The sequence below is a fragment of the Egretta garzetta genome, unplaced genomic scaffold (assembly GCF_000687185.1).
Source record: "Egretta garzetta isolate BGI_Z169 unplaced genomic scaffold, ASM68718v1 scaffold321, whole genome shotgun sequence".
NCBI classification, from domain to species: domain Eukaryota; kingdom Metazoa; phylum Chordata; class Aves; order Pelecaniformes; family Ardeidae; genus Egretta; species Egretta garzetta.
Window position 1 is genome coordinate 323279 of NW_009258756.1, and position 19375 is coordinate 342653.

General features: G+C 42.5%; 1 protein-coding gene across 1 annotated transcript in view; it reads right to left on the minus strand.

Annotated features, from left to right (window-relative positions):
• The window catches only part of TMEM178B (transmembrane protein 178B), a 229897-nt gene that overhangs the window by 163728 nt on the left and 46794 nt on the right, over positions 1-19375 (minus strand). The window contains exon 2 of the mRNA XM_009649225.2: positions 3992-4105. Within this exon, the coding sequence (XP_009647520.1) occupies positions 3992-4105 (114 nt within the window). The remainder of the gene's footprint in view (positions 1-3991; positions 4106-19375) is intronic.

Below are 19375 nucleotides of genomic sequence, written 5' to 3' on the forward strand. Positions count from 1 at the left end.
CCCGCCGCAGCCCGTGGTGAAGCCCACGGTGAGGCAGGCTGTGCCCCTGCAGCCCATGGAGGTCCACTGTAGAGCAAATATCCACCTGCAGCCCAGGGAGGACTCCATGCCAGAGCAGGTGGATGCCTGAAGGAGGCTGTGACCCCATGGGAAGCCTGTGCTGGAGCAGGCTCCTGGCAGGACCAATGGACCCATGCAGAGAGGAACCCGCACTGGAGCATGTTTGCTGGCAGTACTTGTGACCCTGGGGGGGACACACACTGGAGCAGTTCATGGAGGACTGTCTCCTGTGGGAGGGACCCCATGCTGGAGCAGGGGCAGAGTATGAGGAGTCCTCCCCCTGAGGAGGAAGGAGCGGCAGAGACAACATGTGATGAATTGACCACAGCCCCCATTTCCTGTCCCCCTGAGCTGCTCAGGGTGAGGAGGTAGAGAAAATCAGGAGTCAAGTTGAGCCTGGGAAGAAGGGAAGGATGGTGGGAAGGTGTTTTAAGATTCAGGGGGTTTTTATCCTCTCCTACTCTGATTTGATTGGCAATAAATTAAACTAATTTCACCAAGCTGAGTCTGTTTTGCCCATGACAGTAACTAGTGAATGATCTCTCCCTGTTCTTATCTCAACCCACGAGCTTTTCAATATATTTTTCTCACCCCTGTCCTGTTGAAGAGGGGAATGATACGGCTTTGGTGGGCACCTGGCATCCAGCCAGGGTCAACCCATCACACTCATGTAGACACTCATTTTGTCTAATTAGATGAACATTTATCTCCTGACAGGTGAGAGCTGGCAATACTACAATCATCCTTCCCTCCATCCCTGTTTAACCAGATAGTTGAGAGGAAGTGATTGCAGGGAGGTGAAGTCCTATTTCCCTGGCTCATGCTGCCATAGGCAATCAATTTGGAGCAAAGGTTCCATCTTGAAAATGTCAAACAGAATGAAAAAAGATAAAATCAAAAATTATAAAGTCAGCTCTAACCATTCCTCCAGGTCCAGCTGCTCCCCTGGGTTCTTCTAGCATAGCTGACAGCACAGCTAGAGGAATATCTGCTTTCTGCGCTGACTGGTACCGTGGGGTCCTTAGCCTCAAATTAATTGTCCCTCACCCACTCCTGCAATTCAACAGAAACTGCTGGAGCATCAGTCCTGCCTGCCAGTCTGAAAAAAGCAGTCTGCTGAGCAGTACGCAGGCAAAGCAACAGATTTCCTTCCCAGGCCCATTGTCTGCTGCCCATGCACCAGGGAAGGAAAATAGCCGCTACTGAAATACAGATATGGCAAAGGATATCAGTGGCTTCAGCCTGGAAAAGACATTTTGTTTAGCAGGGTGACCAGACACTCTGGTTTCACCTTTCCAGTTCCTCTGGAATTCTCCAGGATGCCATTTTGCCCCAGTGTTTCATCAGGAAATAGTCACTAGGTTGGTTTTTTTTTTTTCCCTTTCTTCCATCATATGCTACAAATCTGAGAAATTACCCATGGGAAGAGCATAAAGAACAACAGGCCTGGGCCCTGCTCCTTCACTGTTTTTCACAACACTCAGTGAGAAACGGAAATTCTGAATCAAGAATTGTTCAGAGGAAAATAATGGCCAGGTTGAATTGGAAATGCTATTCTGCCTCAGGATAAGTAGTGGTGAGCTGAAGTAGCTGTGCCCTGGATGAAGCTAGTCCAGAGGTACAGAACCAGGTCAGCTGCTAAGGCAGGGACTAAAGTTACAGGGACTTTCTGAAGGAACTTAAGAGTCTTACCCCACTTTATGTCTACTCCATTGCAAATGTTTTCTAAAGGGAGAACATCCCCCTCAATCAAAAGATGGTTTGAAAAGATTGCTATTGTCCTGTCTTTTAAAACAGATGTTTTACAGAAAACCAGTGACGTTGCTGATCCTACACAGCAAATAGGTTCAGTTTGTTCTTAAATGCAGTGACCTCCAGGTCCTCCAGTGTCTAACACATACATCAAACACTCACAATTGCACCTAATTGCTCTGAAGAAGAGAGACCCTCAGCAAAGTACTTCCTTCCTTTCCTGTCTTTAGATAGGGAGATTCAAACTTCAGTTCTACCTACATCTACCTACACTTACCTGACTCATGAACTAGCAAGAAAATCTGGGTCAGAAATACACATGCACACCCACACACTTAGTGTACCCTTCCCAGGGAGGGAACAAACAGCCTCACCCTGAAAGTGCGTTGGACCAAATCAGATATGTAAATGTGCAAGCACAGTATGCCTAGACTGCCACTTTGGAGACTGACAAATACCCTACTGAAGGATCCCGTCAGCTGCCAACACACCAGGCTCAGGAACTTGCTGATCCCACCAAAGGATGCACACACCGAGGGACTAACATGGCCAGTCATATTAGTAATTATATTTAAGTGGAAAAAATACAAATACAGCTTCAGAATAGCCCTTTACCTGAGCCATTGCTGAAATAAAAATGAACTTTTTAAAGACAATAACTCCTACATTAATTAGTGAGATTCCAAGTGGATGGATGCAGAAAAGTCATTGTTGCTCATAGCAGTGGCAAAAGCACACATACACAGCCCAAAGCATAAACCAAAGGCTCTTCCTACTGCCCTATGAACTCTTAACAGATGATGTTTTGGGTGGGGGGTGCATTTCCTTTTAACCACAGATGAGAAATGTTAATATAAAACTGACACCAGCAGAGATGACAGGTGGTAGCAGAAAACCTGAGGGGAACCGAACCACCTGATCTTCTGATTTCAGTGACAAATGAGCACAGCATAGTATTTTGCAAGACAGCCTCTTGCAACCTTCTGAGAGGCATGAATTCAATATTACCTTTCTTCATCATGTTACAATAAGAATATGTATTTATCCACATGCAGGCACATTACCAAAAAAATTAGGAGTTTAACAAGACCCTCTAGAACTTTCTTAATGCTTTACCAGATTTGACCAGGCAGGCCTACAAGCACCAGTGAGTCTCAAACTAGGCCTGACCTTACCAATACAGGAAATAGGCTGTATCATTACATTTTCTCCTTCCCAGAACTTAGAAGGACCCTCCCAAAGCAATAGCCACATAAGGCAGGAGTGAAACAGGGACTGAAAGCTCTGGGAAGACCAGAGGTTTTACACATTTCTCAAGCTGAAACGGTCTGGACAGTAGCTGCTCACTACCACCTTTCAAGGTTTTCAATCAGAATCAGCATCCCTCAACCCCTGCCATCTTCAAGGAGCTGTTAACTGCTTCCACTGAGACAGAGGAGCTCAGGACATTCATCAGTTCCCATGACCATGTAGTAACAAGAGCAAGCTGCAGTGGCATTCTTCCTTGGGAAATCCTACCTCTTCCATTTTATCAGTGAAAACCCTTTTCCATCTGCAAGATGAGAATGAGAAAAGCTTTAAGGCCAGCCAATACATCTCCAGGCAATTCTATCCCTGTCAGATCTTGTTGCTTCAGCAAATGTTACAAGTTGGTGACCACTGGCTACAATTATCACTAAGGGCTAAGCCCCTTTCCCTGTGCCTTAAAGGGCGCAGTATTTCTCTTTCTAGATCTTCAAAGGAGAGCGATACCACACTCACCCAGGAGCTGCAGGCAGCAGGACATATTCTACAATAAAAGCCAACAATGAATTCTGCTGGAAGCAGGAAACTCAGCAGCAGCATGAACTGCATGAGAATACGCTCACATACAAAGCATTCTACTGAATTAAAAAATAGGGCATTGATTTTGTTATTCATTTTTGTATTTAACTCAATATTAGTCTGCATACAAATGCCTCTTCCCCACCACCACTTTTTCATGCCTCAGCAGAATTTCTAGTCAGCAGCAGAAACAGAGATGTAGGTCCTAAGAACAAATTGATCAGCCTGCTACAAAGACAAACTGTATGTGGGACGAGGGCTCTCAGTCAGTCAAAGCCTCTGTTCTCATTTATCAGCAAGTACTGCCCTTAGTCCATGTGCGAGGAGAACAGAGAAGAAAGCCAGCAACACTTACGCAAGGCATGCCACTCATCCTGGCGGATTGTCTTGGTGATGTTGTAGGTGAGGTTCTTGGGAATGGTTGCTGAGGAGTAGTGGTACTTGATGTACGTGCACCGCTCAATTGCTCCTGGGAAAGGCAAAATGCAGAAAAGAAAGCGCTGTTAAATGAATGCAACAGGTCCTTCCAGCTGTAGACCAGATGGTCTTGACAACCAAAAGCAATGGCCAGCAAAAAACCAAACCCTGCCATCAGTCCACTGTGACAACCAATGCTATCTTTGGCCCATGACAGGCACAAGCAACCTGTAGGGTAAGCTCGCATCTGAACTTATGATACAGCAAAGGCCCTGCTGTAGTTGCCAGAGTGTCTGCTTTCACCATCAGATATATATGTGGTAAATCATCCCTTCTTTCATTTCTTCTCTCTGAACCATGAGCTAGCACCAGACATACCAGCATTTACTGTGTAGAAGCTGTAAATTCACATCTTAGCTTATCGTGCAGTAATGTGTCTCAGTGCCCGTACTCCAGGAGATACACAAAGCAAACATCTTTGATCTTTCCTTCAGTAATAAAAAACAGCACAGGAGAAATAATATATATAGTGAACAATTTTCCTGACCCCCTCCACCCCACAGCCAAGAAGCAAGACAAGCAGAAGCATACGTGACAGGCTATAGCATGTCTCTTGAAGGTACCCAGACACTTTCACAGCAGGCTCAAAACCAGAATTTATTGGCACCCCTGAATAATGAGCCTCAGATGGCAACATGAATGGCCGAAATGGGCAATTATTTTCCCCTGTAGTCGGTATTTCATCTATGTTCCATGGAAAAAAGCACCACGTGCTGCTTCTGTTTGTCTTCTGCTCTGTTTACAGCCACTTTCCTTCCTCTACAATAATCACACCTCCAGGCCCTGATCTCCTGGCATCTCTCTGCGTAGTTAGTGTCCTTAGAGGAATGGGTCTGGCATAGCCTGATGCTTTCCATGAATTATAGCCTAGCCAAGTTTTACATCTGATCAGAAACCTGTGATAGTGCAACCATTCCTGCATTGATGAAAACAGTAAGGTTTCCTACATCCATTTTGCGAGCATCCTCAACTAATACTGGCTTTGTTAGACCTTCTCACTAAGCAGTCAGATTCCAAACTCATAAAAATAATTTTTCCATTAATATTATGGTGTTTTGGATCAGGCCTTTAATAACTAAATAGGCATCCTTAATGTGGTTGGCCACACTCTTTGCTACTAGCTACCACTGGTCAGAGAAGCAGCTATGCTGGAAATGGTTTTATGTATTAAAAATACATTAAGACAGGCACTCAATAGAATAAATTAAATGAAGCAATGAATTATATAAATAAGAAAGAGTGCTATACACCAAGAGGCAGGTAGAGAACACTTACTGTCAGCCTGAACTGAAAAGGCAGAGCCATTAGCCTTATATCGACAGTTCCAAGGGGTTAACTATGCTTTTATGCCAGTAGAAATACAGATTTCTACCTTAGGTTGTAAAATATTATTTGGCATGAATTTAGACCATACATCATGAATTCACAGCATGAATAAGAAAACCCATGAAACAAAATTATTAGTTACATCGCAGTCTACTAGCATCTTCCAAAGTTAGTGCAATACAAACATTTGAGGTCCTCATTGTTTGCTCCTCTTAAGGATTCTTCACATTCTGCCTTTGACAGCAATTAGATTAGACAAAGCCAAATATTATAGGGGAAAAAGGCAAAATATTTACATATGTATCCGCCTGCCCTGACAGCGTGATGGGCTTCTGTGTGAGTCTGCACCATCTGGGCACCAAATGTACGCCCAGAATTAAAGTTTCAAACCAAGAACAGTATTTAAAAAAAGACAGCTAGTGTGCAAAGAGCTTTAAAAAAGCCCCAAATCACAACCTTGCTTTCTGACAGGTTTTCCTATCCCCTTTTGTTCAGCTGCTTTCATGGATCAGAAGCATTGGCAAGAAAATGGAAAAATGCTTATTTGTCAGAAAATAATCTTTAAGTTATCAGATACCTGCCCAGAGAAGAGATTTATATAGCATAGCAGACAAGGACACAGAGCCAAGATTCAAAATAAAAGCGTACAGAAGGAAGGAAGAAAAAAAATCCTGTTCCATTTGCTATAATTTCTTAAAGTAATCAGTAGAAAGCACCTCCTCTTACACCAAAGAGGCTAGTTTCTAGCAAGGTCCATCAAACTTTTTCTTCTTACTGCAAGTACTGTTAGCAGTAATGCAGTGAGCTGTTCACTACCTTGTATCACCAAAGCCTAAAGCAGAAAGTGAGATTATAGTTTGAATTCAGGTCATCACTTCACCATATATCTAATTTTGGGCTTATGCTTACTTGTCCATGGCTCTAAGGAGACTTAAGGACACGTTTAAAGACTATCTAGAACTAAGAGTACAACTGCAGTGGCAATGGTTTGACAGTAGCTGAAGGACTGGCATATTTGAATGGTAAATTCCATGATGATCCCCTTTCCAGCCACACAACATATTTCAACGCTGTTCCCACCTCTACATAACATGCTATTAGCCACAAACACCATGACTCCAACCAAGAGTTTGTAGGGACCAGAACGTAAAGTGCTCTTCAGTGGACATGGTAAGTTCTCCTTTTTTCCCCTACTTGTCTCTGAAATATCAGGGCTGGCCACTGCATGCACTCAGGAGGGCTGAGCAGAGTGCAGAGAATTCACTTGTACCTGGGAATTGTCCCCGCTACTTGTCTTACACGGGGAAACAGACTCCCAAGTTGGACAGATAAGGATGCTGCTCCTGGATTTTTGCCCTTCTCTGAAGCATTAAGCATAGGTTCACTGCTAGAATGGGTAAGCCTAATTAATTTTGTTACAGGGCTCAAAATACTTCCGTTTAATCCAAGTTACTGGGCTCAATAAGGGGATAAATGAGTGAAATGTAATGGTCTATGATATACCAGAGGTCAGCCCGCATGAGCTAATGAGCCCTTTTGGCTTTGGGCTGTTAAACTCTCCTGTGGACGCTGAGTTTAATACACTCAGGAGAATGTAGTTCAGAGTGTTTCGGAGCTGTCTTCTACTAGCTTCCAGCACTTCAGTTACTTCAGACTCTAGAACAGCAGCAACCGCTGGAGAGAACATGCAGCCACCTTCATCCACATGGCCACTGCTGATAGGGGAAGCAGGTGGGATCTTACTGGGAACCTCAAGCTTTTCGTGGCCCAAACTGACAAGGTTTGTGATTGCTTGGCATTTGAACATGAGCCATTTATCTAAACCTGCTCTCACAGGTGTGTAGAAGAGTGACCCTGCTGAGTTAATGCAACTGTATCAGCATATATCTAGCCAGAGGTTGAGAATTACCTTTCAAAACTTAGAAAAAGGCTTTCATTTGCCTGGACCTGCCAATAAAAATTAGGAAAGGGATAAGTCTATAGCAGTGACAATTTCATACTTCAAAATGTTTCCCTACTTGTCCCACACAGAAGAGAACTAGGTTCCAGACCCCCCAAACATCCAGCTCCTGGAGGTCCCTGGGAGAGCAAAGGCAGTGAATGCAGCAAGGATCAGAACTACTGCTCTCCTGAAAAGTCTTCTCAGAAAAACCCTAAGAAATCTTCACCTTCAGATGAATGAATAGCTATGCTCACTTCAGTCTTTGGGGTGGGAGGGGAAGCAAGAGTAAGAAAAAAGAAACAAGACTTTCCCTTGCATACCCTCAGTAGGGTAACTGCAATTTATGGAGCACCTCCAGCCTTCAGCACTAACTTAGAAAAACCAAATGCAGCTGCAGCTGAGCTCTGCACTTTGCCCAAATAACTGGGAACAGTATCTATACAGCAAACCAGTGAGCAGGTTTTTTCACCTATGCAGCTGCCATAGCAAATGTTACAGCTGGCCACAAGAAACATGAAGCAACCACAGAACTGCTCCACTGACAAATGCAGTATATTCTATGTCCCTCTGATCAAAGGGAAATGTTTGCTGAAAATCCTAAAGAAAAGTGGCTGACATCTTCAAACAGAGTGCTAGGAAAGCAATCAGCAGGTAGATGCAACTAGAACCATGCAGAGCAAAACTGCCATACCATCCTCCCATAAGCACAAATGCTCAGAGGGGATTCGGCAGCTGTAATTCTGTGGTTGGCAACCCCCTGTTCCAGCAAAGTTTGGATGCCAAGTAAAATTGAGATAAGGAAATTAGAGATAGCTTCATCCAGAGCAGCTAAGTATTCATGGCATCAAACATGCCAGCCTTCTTACTGATCCACTTGCTCAGCTCTCCTCCCATATCCATTGAGCATTGCTCCGCACTACCACCTTATTATATTTCCTCTTCTCTCCATCACAAGAAAAATCCTTAAACTGTGCTATAGCAGGAATAGCACCTGAAAACATTGTGTGACTCTTTTTCTATTCAATTTTCAAAACTGTCCCAATACCCTGATGTCAGTTCAGCTGCTAGTGAAACGCCACTCCCACTGCATTACTAGGGCTGTAAACACTACCTCAGCAGAGGCCCCAAACTGTTTGGTAATGCAGGGGGTGACTGAACCATTCTCCCACTCTAAGCTGAACAGGGTTGAGATCAATTAAAAGGAAAGTCATACTGCTGGTATCCATACTGTATTTGTCTGGTGGGTAAACAGACAACTTTTTTCAGAACTTTTGGACTGGTGTCTTTCTTCATCACCAAGGCCCCACCCCACCCTTTAAATATATTTAAATATAATAATATCTCAACGTTTTCAAACTGCTCCAAGAAACAGTCTTTACCCACGGTTAATTTAAGAAATTAAAATTCAAAATGCCACCGGGGTATTGGTCACATCAGTCCTAAAATTTGGATCTCAGAAGTGCCCAGAGGCATTTGCCCGATGAGTTCAGCTTGACTTTTGCAAAGGTGGTTGTCAAGTTTCAGGAATTTACGCTGTCAATGTGATCATATCGTTTAGTCTTCTGCATAATACAGACTAACTCATCTGACAGGTGGCAACAGAGAGTAGTCGGCAACAGAGAGTAGTCTTTCAGATGGTCTTTCACGAAACAGGTAATCTGTGAGAGCAATTAGGTAAGTGTCCATAATGTCACTTCAGATCCAGCCCAAGATGGCACACAGAAGAGTTACTTACACGGGTTATCTGACTACACTCCCCTCCTGCCAATGAGGGCTACAAGATTTCACATTTGTTCCCTCCCAGCTTCCAGGGCTGCGGATTATGGAACCACCCATAAGGTTCAGGTACAGATTAACCCAATGCCTGTGAACAAGTCACCTTTGGTAGCTGGAGGGCTCCCAGCTACAAATAAGGATTCTCTCCCACTCTAAGACTCTTTGCAGCAATTCTTGGGTAAGAGCAATCAGGAATCTCAGGCAGATGCAGGGAGCCAGCAGCTCACTTGCTCTGGACGAACTAAGGCGTGGCCATTCCAGACTTCACCACAAGCCAGCACTGACATGACAGTCACCTGGCTTTCTGTAACACACACAGATCTGAGACCAGGTGGTACCCATTCTCTAGTAGTACGTATGTCGATTTCTAAGAAGGATCCAGCTGTACAGCTAGTATTTGCTTCATTCCGTTTCCTGTCAAGGCTTTTCATACGATGAGCTTCCCTGAAAAGATTGACATGGATGTTCTGAGCTGCCTCCAGGCAGCTTTTCCTTCTTCTGTGTTGTAGATATCTCTGGATGAACTGTTTATAGCAAGCAATTTATTTGACAAAATTCACCCTTTGTGCTAGCTCTAATTTTTACAAATCTGTTTGAGAATTACTACACAAACATTTCCTAGTAAAAGGAATCTTAGCCTCTGGCTTGCAAACTGCACTCACTACATATTTGCTATTCATTATGAGAAACTGCCTTCTGTATGAGAGATTGCCTTAATCCCATGGTTTGGTGGCTGTTCCCTCATTGGGTGACTGTATCCATACCAAGCAGACAGAAGATGTAGATTGGTCATTTAGCCTCTAATTGTTTCACATTATCTTCAGAAAATCTGTAGAGCAGAGGAAGTTTATAGTTTTTTCTTAGCATAACATTTCAGTAAGGTTTCCAAGGGCTATAATCATACTTAGGCTAGAATCAGGTTACACAAAGCAATTGCACGTGGCATATATATCTGTTAATGTTCTGTCTTAAAAGTCTTGTCTCCCTTTGAAAAGTTCATTGTTAAATTGTGCTAGAATTTTATGCAGCCACCAAACCAGCCCTGGCCATTCAGGCTGGTGCAACTTAAGAATTACTGCCCTCAGCCTCTTAAATCATTTAATGTGAATCATCAGAACTCATCTGGAGGTATCTTAATATAGGCAAGGTTGTTGTTGCAGTTTCAGCATGCATTAACTGGTCAAACTAAACCCTAGAGGAAGATAGGAGAAATAAGGCTCTACCCTGACCAGGTGCTATGACTGAGTTGCAATCAGATATGCTGACTAGTTAATGAACTCATGATGAGTAACTATCTTCGTAATGAAGGCAGAGACTTCATTAGGAAGTATTGCAACACACTTAACAAGATTATTTCATTACCTCTGGAGTAATACTAACTACGAAAGTACTGGTTACATATTTGCCCATCTATAAGTATATTAACACCAAAAATGTAGGAACGTTATTCTTCTGCATTAATTATAGAATCATTTATGTTAGAAGGGTCCTCTAGATGTCAACCGGCCCAATCCCCTGCTCAAGGGAGGAACAACTTCAAAGTCAAAATCAAATTCAAAGACAGTTCACATTGCTCAGGGCCTTGTCCAGTCAAGTTTTAAATACCTCTGAGAATGGAGGTGCACAACATCTTTGAGCACCTGTTCCAACATCTGACCACCTTCATTATGAATTTTTTTTCCCCTAATACCTAATCAGAATTTCCCTTGGTGCTACATGAATATCTTGAATACTAGAATACCTAAGGGTAAAGGTCTAAAAATCTAGGAAGATTATGCAAATAGCATCACCTTAATCAACACATCTGATGAATATTCATTAACTTATATGCATAAATAGAAGCCAGTGTTCTAATTAATGGAGCTCAAGATAGATTTTCAGCTGCAGCATGGGCCAAATTTTTTAGAACAGGAGATCATATTTGTTCCTGGCTGGCTCTGGCATCATCCTGAGCTGAGGTTCATCTTGGTCTGCCAGTAGGACTTGTTGCTACTTGTCCTAGATAAAGCGGAACAACTTCTGGTACTGGTTGTTGCTTGCTGTGGGCTGCAAGGAAATTGAGCCAATGCCTCCCTTCAGTTGATAGGTTGGGGTTTGTGTCTTTTGGGTTTAAGACTAAGTTGCTAGCCCCTACCTGCTACCTCTACAAATGGGTCGAGGTGCACTATCAGCTTCTACTCACCATTTACAGGTTCGTATGAAAGTCAGAGAGAGGGATGTGATACAGTCCCTTTCCCCATTCACAGACCCCAGGGTGACACATTGGGAGAGACAATGAATGTGTCTATGGTAACACTTTGCATGTGTTTGGAGTGCACTTTTGAAAATGACTTCCTGATCATCTCTAGTTACCATACTTTGGTTCATAACACAATGTGCTGGAAGACCATGCCAACTAGAATCTTCATGAATAAAGCTAAATTGGAAGATGAGCTAATAGGAATTCAACTAATGGTGCAAGAGCAGCTGAAGTAACATCCCCTCCCTGAAAACACAGAAAAGGTGAACATTAGGTCCTAAGCACCAACTGTTTGTTACAAACCCACCTCTGTTGTACAACATTACTTACAAAAGTCGATCTAATTTATGCTGTGTGCATCTCTGCAGTTAGAATCATCCCAGAAAGGACTGCTAAAAGAAGTTCAGCTCTGAGTGACCATAGCTCTAGAAAAAACACCTTGTCTACCTAGATGGTTGATCTCCAAGACTTGAGAAGCATATGGAGCAGCCATCACAGCATGAACAGTACCACAGCAAGAAGCACAGGTCTGCAGTCAAGTTCTGTAGAGCTGCAATTCCTTCCTCCTAGGGCAGTGGAAGAAGTGCTGTGGTCATCACTGATATGCTCACACCAGCCGTGCTCACAAACACAGGCAGGCAAATAGTCTGTGGTTTGGGTTCAAAGGCCAACATGAAAAAGTGGGACAACACTGACACAACCAGGAAATAAATAAATAAACCAGAATTTAAGATCAACTGAAAAGTTTTGTACATCCACAAAACTGAACTCATCTGTAACTTATTTTGACACCTTTAAAGAATAATTTTTAAAACATATTTCAAATGAAAGTCTTAAAAGTATATTTTGAAAATTCTAAAACACTGACATTTTTCTTAATTTTTCATAGTGTTTTTTCCAGCTGAAACCATTAGCCATATTATATCAAGTTTCAAAAGTGGTTCTGCTCCCTTGAAAACTCTTTGCTTCAGAGCCAATTTTCCACATGAAAATAAATAACAATTTGCAAACTGTACTTACTACAAATGTACTTACAAGTACACTGGGCACCAATACCTTCCCTATTGGGTAAAATACAGAAAGTCTGCCAGGTTGCCAGTGGAAAAAGGATATTTCAATAGCCAGCAATCTACAATATCACCTAAATTTGCTTTTTACATGTAGATGCCTTTACTGACCACCAGAAAATGTAACAAACACAGAACTTCAGTGAAACATACTCAGAAGATGTGTAGATGCCTTTACTGACCACCAGAGAATGTAACACAGAACTTCAGTGAAACATACTCAGAAGATAACAGCATCCTTTGTTTTACCTGAAGAAAAACCTTTCTTGTATTCACCAAGTTGGCAGCCACTGAAAGGATGAGAAATTCATAAGATAAATAATATTTCGTCCCTGAAATGGCACTTACCCAGCAAACACATTAACAGAATGTATGGCTTAAAGATTTTCATTAGGAAATTGAGCAAAGATTTTTTCAGAGTGACAAGCAGAACCTTCCTGCTCTTTTTCCTCCCATTTTTCTTTTACAGCTCATGTCACTTGATTTCCAAATAAAGGTTCTCTCAAAGCCTCTAGCTTAGTAAAACTTGTTAGGCAATGGTCAGCTAGTAGAGAAGTCTTGTAAAAACCCAGTGAAAACATAGCAGGGGGGACGGTTGAAAGGATCCAACATACTGTATTATACTATACTATCCATACATAAGTGAGTTAATAAATGACAGTATGCCATTCCCATTCTTCCCATGTCATCTGGGATGAAAGCCTGCCCGCTTACTTTCAGTACTGATCCATTAGATCTCTAGATATATGGGAACAGAATCGGATACAAAGCGCACATGAAATGGAAGCAATCCATGAAGCTTATGGATCTCCAGATGCATACAACAGCTTTGTCATGCGTGGGCTGTATGGTGACCAGATTCCACACAGGGACTTCCAAATACTTCAGACTGAAACACCTACATTTCAATTTCAACTTCTGTTTCCACACCAAAATAACTAAATGTCCTTCTCAACCACTGTGTGAGTAAAGATGCAGACATGTGTGCATGCACTGAGCAGACAGCAACATTTTCAGAGTAGAAGAAAAAGAAAGTGCCTGAACAGCTTTTGCCAGGCCTGGTCCCCACATGCTCTATCGATATCCCAGCAAATAGCAGCTTGCTTAAAGCAACCAGCTGGCAGAAGATAAATATTCCACCCATGATAAGAAAAGAATCCAAGTATGAGACCAAAAGCTGAATTTGCATTGGAAAGTGATGAGCTCACACTTTCTCTCCAGGGACCAAGGAAAGGGGGCTGGCAAGGAAGCTGGAGCAAGAGCATGGTTATGAAACATTTTTTTACTTCAGCTATTAATAACAGTCTCCGAGCCACAGGGCACTTGAGAGGAGGAAGGCATCTCCTTGCTTCTATTAATCTTTTTGTCCACCTATTTGCATTGGGCTGGCCACAGGGGAGAGGGAAGCAGAGCACGAATGAAAAGTTAAGGAGGTTAAAAGGGCTGAAAAATATTTGCTCCTTCTTGTTTGGAGGCAGAAATTAAATGATCAATAAAAAGTCACTGAGACAGCAATTATCAGTAAAAACCCACTGATGACCCAATAGCTCATGGAACAAAGCATTATCTCAGCACTGCTGTCAAGCCAAAGAAAAAGCACAGCAAATGCTATACCATGCACAGGTTTCTTTTATATGAATGTACATCTTCTGAGTCTCATAGTAAGATACTCCCATGAATCTTGGTATGTATTGAACCAGCTTTGAAACCTATTTCAAAGCGATGTCTGTGAAGCAGAGTCCCAGACTGCCAAGAAGAAAATAAGGTATCACCAATTCTGCTGGGGATCTGTGATCACATGCAGTGAAGTCTAAGGATGCCTGTCTCTGTACCTTGGAAATCTATTTTATGTGCTGCTTTACAACTTAAATGTGCCTCTTTATACACATTTACTCATCTTCTTAAAGTGAGAGGAATATAAGCCCTTCTCTGTGCCTCCATACTGGTAGTTTACAGTTAGATTCACAAATGCTGAGCTGCAGAAAGCACTTGGCTTTCTTGTAGCACTTCAGCCTTGTGGTTAAACACAATCACAACATGACAGAGAATCATTCAGATGCTTTGCACCCTACATTAGGGAACTTAAGCTGAGACCTCATCCAGCACCTGCAGCAGTCTCTTGAGAACATTGCTTAAATGAAAGGACTTATGTGGGCTATGCAACATATCTATATAACACTATTTTCATGTAGGTTTTGTCCCTCGACTGAGCTTGGGACAGGGGGGAGTTTCACAGCTTTCACTTGAACATTAATAGCGGTATGGAAAAAGGAGAGAGAAGGATAAAGTTCTTGTCAGGGGTCATATCTTAGGGATTCACAGGAATCAAAATAAGGAGACCAATTTTTAGAAGAACAGCTATATTTTTCCCCTATCTTAAGGACTGGCACATAGTCAAAAATCATTTTGCTTATATGCTGAAGTTAAAGTGTGTTTTCCTAACTCACATGGTTACATGTAAGAGGTGAATTGGTCTGCCTTAAATTTTGGGAGGCACAACACCATTAGCATGGATCCTGTTTTGCACATTTTAAACAAAAATTAACTGTGAGAGACCACAGGATTTGAAAGGATTGCATTTCCAAAAAAACTACCAGCAGGCAACTAGCCTATCAAAGAAATAAGCGAGGAAGGAATCCAGCATCAGCTTTCCAGCAAGGCTGGGGGCTTTTTTCCCAAAGAAAAGAGAAGACTATGGCATGGATAGACCAGAAAGGGTGCACCCTGCTACGCTCATGAACTGTTCTCTCAATCTGTGCACTGAGCTTGTAGCTGCCTTTGCTCATAAGACAAGACTATCTCCATCCATCAAAGACTCTATCGAGACTTTAAAACTATGCAAACAGAAGACTTTGGACATATTCTCTCTTTGGTGGAAAGATTCCTTTCTTAATAAGTACACCCTTATCTTGTGAGTTCCCTAAGACTCACTAGCCTTTCTTTATGCTGTCCCCATTCTAGTTATTTCAAATAAACGTTAGGGTTGTGTGGTTGGAATAAAGACATTTTCAAGACACCCATTCATACACAAAAAAGTATGTCCCAGACAAAGGTACCCTGCAGTTATTAAATGTATGTGCACTATAAAGCTAACAGCAAGATCATCCCTAAGTGATCAAGGTTTCCCCTGCAAGTTCATAATGTCTCTTGCCCCATAGACCCTACCAACTGAATATCTACTCAGATCACGCAGCCTGATGGACAAAAACTACTAAAACTACCTTGAAATAAACCTTGGGACTATTTACTGGCAAGTAGAGACCACTAAATTATAAAGATAGTATGTATAATGGCTCTCCAAAGTAAGGAGCAGTTTCATGTTTGACCATGCTCTTTCTCTGTAAAGTCATTCCCTGGATTGTCCTTGTTCAAATTATTCATTAACTGGTGAGTTGACGTCACTAAACTACAAGGATGCTCCATCTTCCTTTGTAAAAGAGTATGCATTCAGAGGGACAAAAGATTTCACAGCTGACTGCCCTTTCCTTGCAAGGCCATTTGCTGCACTATTGTAACAGGACTTACTATCAAAGTAAGGGATATTTCAATAGCCTTGGCTTTGAGGGCTTGAATCAAATAAAGGCCTTAAGAAATTAAATGTTGTGTAGATATTTAAAAAGTAGTCCTTGAACAGGCAAACAAACTGAAAGACACAACTAGAGGGAAAGGGAGAAGAAGATAAAGATGGTGGTAAGAAGATCAGACAACTGTACTGTGAAATCCAAGATGAGCTAAAGCACAATTTGGTCATTCTGAAACCTATGAACCACAGATATTGTTAATCTCCCTGCAGCTGTCTGAAATCATAAGTGGGTTCTCCCTTACAGAAGGAAATGATTCTTGAAGTAGTATTTGAAATAGGAAAGGTTGGTGGATGTGATCAAAAATTTTTTTTCCAATTGACTGGACTGTGGCCTTGCTTATCCAGTGATGAGTTTTTCAATACCATCATATGCCCTTGTGTCCAGAAGGCTTAGACATTGAGTGCCTCTCCACAAATGCTACAATAATTCATTTTTGGTGCTAGTATCAAGGTTTGGCTGCACTCAAATGTACTTAAGTAAACAACTTAGGGCTAGAATCTCAACATCACTGCAGACACTCTGCACCAAAAGAGCAACACTTGTTTCAGAGTGGTTGAAAACATTGGAAGGATAAATGTCCTTGTATGGGGGTGAAGGGGGCCAGCAATTGAGAAGGCACAAACTTACCTCCAGCCCCAACCTTCCCTTTGCTTATTCCCAGTACAAAACTGGGAGGAGCAGGGTATGCCAATAGCTGCCAGCTGCAGGGAAGTTAGTAGTGAGAAGGCCTACTCCCAGCATGGTCTTCAACAGGCAATTAAGTTGCTCTAGCCAAATCCCAAAGGTATCTAGTCTCCAAGCACACTTGCTAAGATTCATGGCATTTCTTTTAAGACATCTGTAAGACATGCCATTTAATGCAGAAATAAAAAATGGCAGAAGCCAGCGCAGCTTATGTAACAGGGCAGCAAAACAGAGTAGAGAAAACCCAAGTAGCTCTAATAGCATCTATTACTTTCTTTACATGCCAAAGAAAGTTACAGGTTGTTGTAAAACCACGTGACCCTAGCTTAGACCCAGAGCTGGTGTATATTTAAATGTGGAAAGACAATTGTGGGATGAGAATTTCTCATCCAGTACACACATGTCTACTGCCAGGTCAGTGCAGATCGAGGAGCAGACTGGGCTTTTGCTGCTGCTTTTGGGTTTGGGGGTTTTTTTGCAGGAAGAGGCAGATGTTTCTTTGCTTTGGGGGGGTGTTGCGGAATGATGTCCCCTTGCCTGTAACATCCTTTTGTCATTTGGTAAAAGTAATCTACCACTCCTTGCATCTTCCTGTCTGAAAAGTCAAATCAAATTAGAGGGTCACAGTATGAAAATCTCCCACTCGCTGCAATATAAAATGTTCTGGCCAGGGCAAGCTGGACTAAATATTTCTGCTGCCTGTCAAGAAGGATTCATAGCTTGAAAGAGATGCTTCAAAATGAACACAGAGCCATTAGTTAATATAAATCTATTGATGGCAGCAACAAGCATTATCTGAAAGGTAAGCGCCGCACCTCTGAAGACATTTGTCCCTACGCATCTTGTCCCACCACCCCTATGTCTGAAAGGCCAGCAGAATCTCACTGGAGCTTAGAGCCCTAAGTGTTATTCAGCCTTTTACAATTCAAGAACCTGCTTTATGATCCTCATTCTGACAGGGGAGGAGTCAACTGTATCCCAAAAGACCCATCACCACACATGGGACCAGAGAAGAAAGCACTTCCTAGCACCACTTGCAAGGTACAGAATAGCCCTTTAACTCTGCATTGGAATGTCACCAGTTTTGATCATTGCTTCACATTTGAAGGGAATGGGCTATGGAAACAGGCATTTACTCAGACACTGTCAGGTCAGGATTTATTTTCCTTTCATCTTCACTCCTAATCTAAGCTGTAATAAATGCCTGTGACTCAGTAGCATCTGATAACACCCAATGGGACAGAGGTGCTCTTGAGGCAGAATGCTGTACAAACACAGTGAACAGAATCTGTGCCCTGGAAGACTTTTGCTGTTTCTCTGTTTTGTACCTTCTCTCCCCATCTAGTTGCTCATTTTGTTTAATATGTAAAGATAAGCCTTGAACTGTAATGTTTGATTTTAGAAATTATCAAGTCTATGATTCAGCATCCTATGTGCTTCTGGACTCCTATTTTTATCCATACAATTATAGATCGTTGTTATTATAGACCATTGCATTCTATTCTAATTACTACTCTTACAATACCTTGCACGCTATATTTCTTAATAATATCTCAAAGCATTTAGTAAAGACAGTATTGCTGCCCAGCATTAAGTTACATACTAGCCCCCCCAAAAAGTCAGGCCTTCTGTTTCCTACTTTTGTATGCTAAATTGTGGACACTGATTTGTGGACAGTACAATCAATCTCCTTTGCAATAGATCTAAATGCAGACTTTAATTCATCATTCTATTAACTATAAATTATTTAAGAGACAGCAGATATCTGTTCCACTCCTCCAAAAATCCCAATTAAAAATTAAGGCAATAAAAACATGGATAGCAAGTAACCACCGCTTGTCGCAAGTTAGGGACCAACATCTTAGGGATCTTTTAAGGAAGCTGGACACCCACAAGTCCATGGGCCCCGATGGAATGCACCTGCGAGTGCTGAAGGAACTGGCAGATGACATTGCTGAGCCACTCTCCATCATCTATGAAAGGTTGTGGAGAACAGGAGAGGTGCCTGATGACTGGAAGATAGCCAATGTCACTCCAGTCTTCAAAAAGGGCAAGAAGGAGGACCCAGGGAACTACAGGCCAGTTAGTCTCACCTCTGTCCCTGGAAAGGTGATGGAACAACTCATTCTGAGTGTCCTCTCCAAGCAAGTGGATGAAAAAAAGATCATCAGGAGTACCCAGCACAGATTCACCAAGGGGAAATCATGCCTGACCAATCTGATAGCCTTCTATGATGGCATGACCGGCTGGGTAGATGAGGGGAGAGTGGTGGATGTTGTCTACCTTGACTTCAGCAAGGCTTTTGACACTGTTTCCCATAACACCCTCATAGGGAAGCTCAGGAAGTATGGGTTGGATGAGTGGACAGTGAGGTGGATTGGGAACTAGCTGAATGGCAGGGCTCAGAGGGTTCTGATCGGCAGGGCAGAGTCCAGTTGGATGCTGGTAGCTAGTGGAGCTCCCCAGGGATCAGTACTCGGCCCAGTCTTGTTCAACTTGTTCATCAATGACCTGGACAAGGGGACAGAGTGTACCATCAGCAAGTTCGCTGATGACACAAAACTGGGAGGAGTGGCTGATATGCCAGAAGGCTGTGCTGCCATTCAGCAGGCTGGACAGGCTGGAGAGTTGGGCGGAGAGGAAC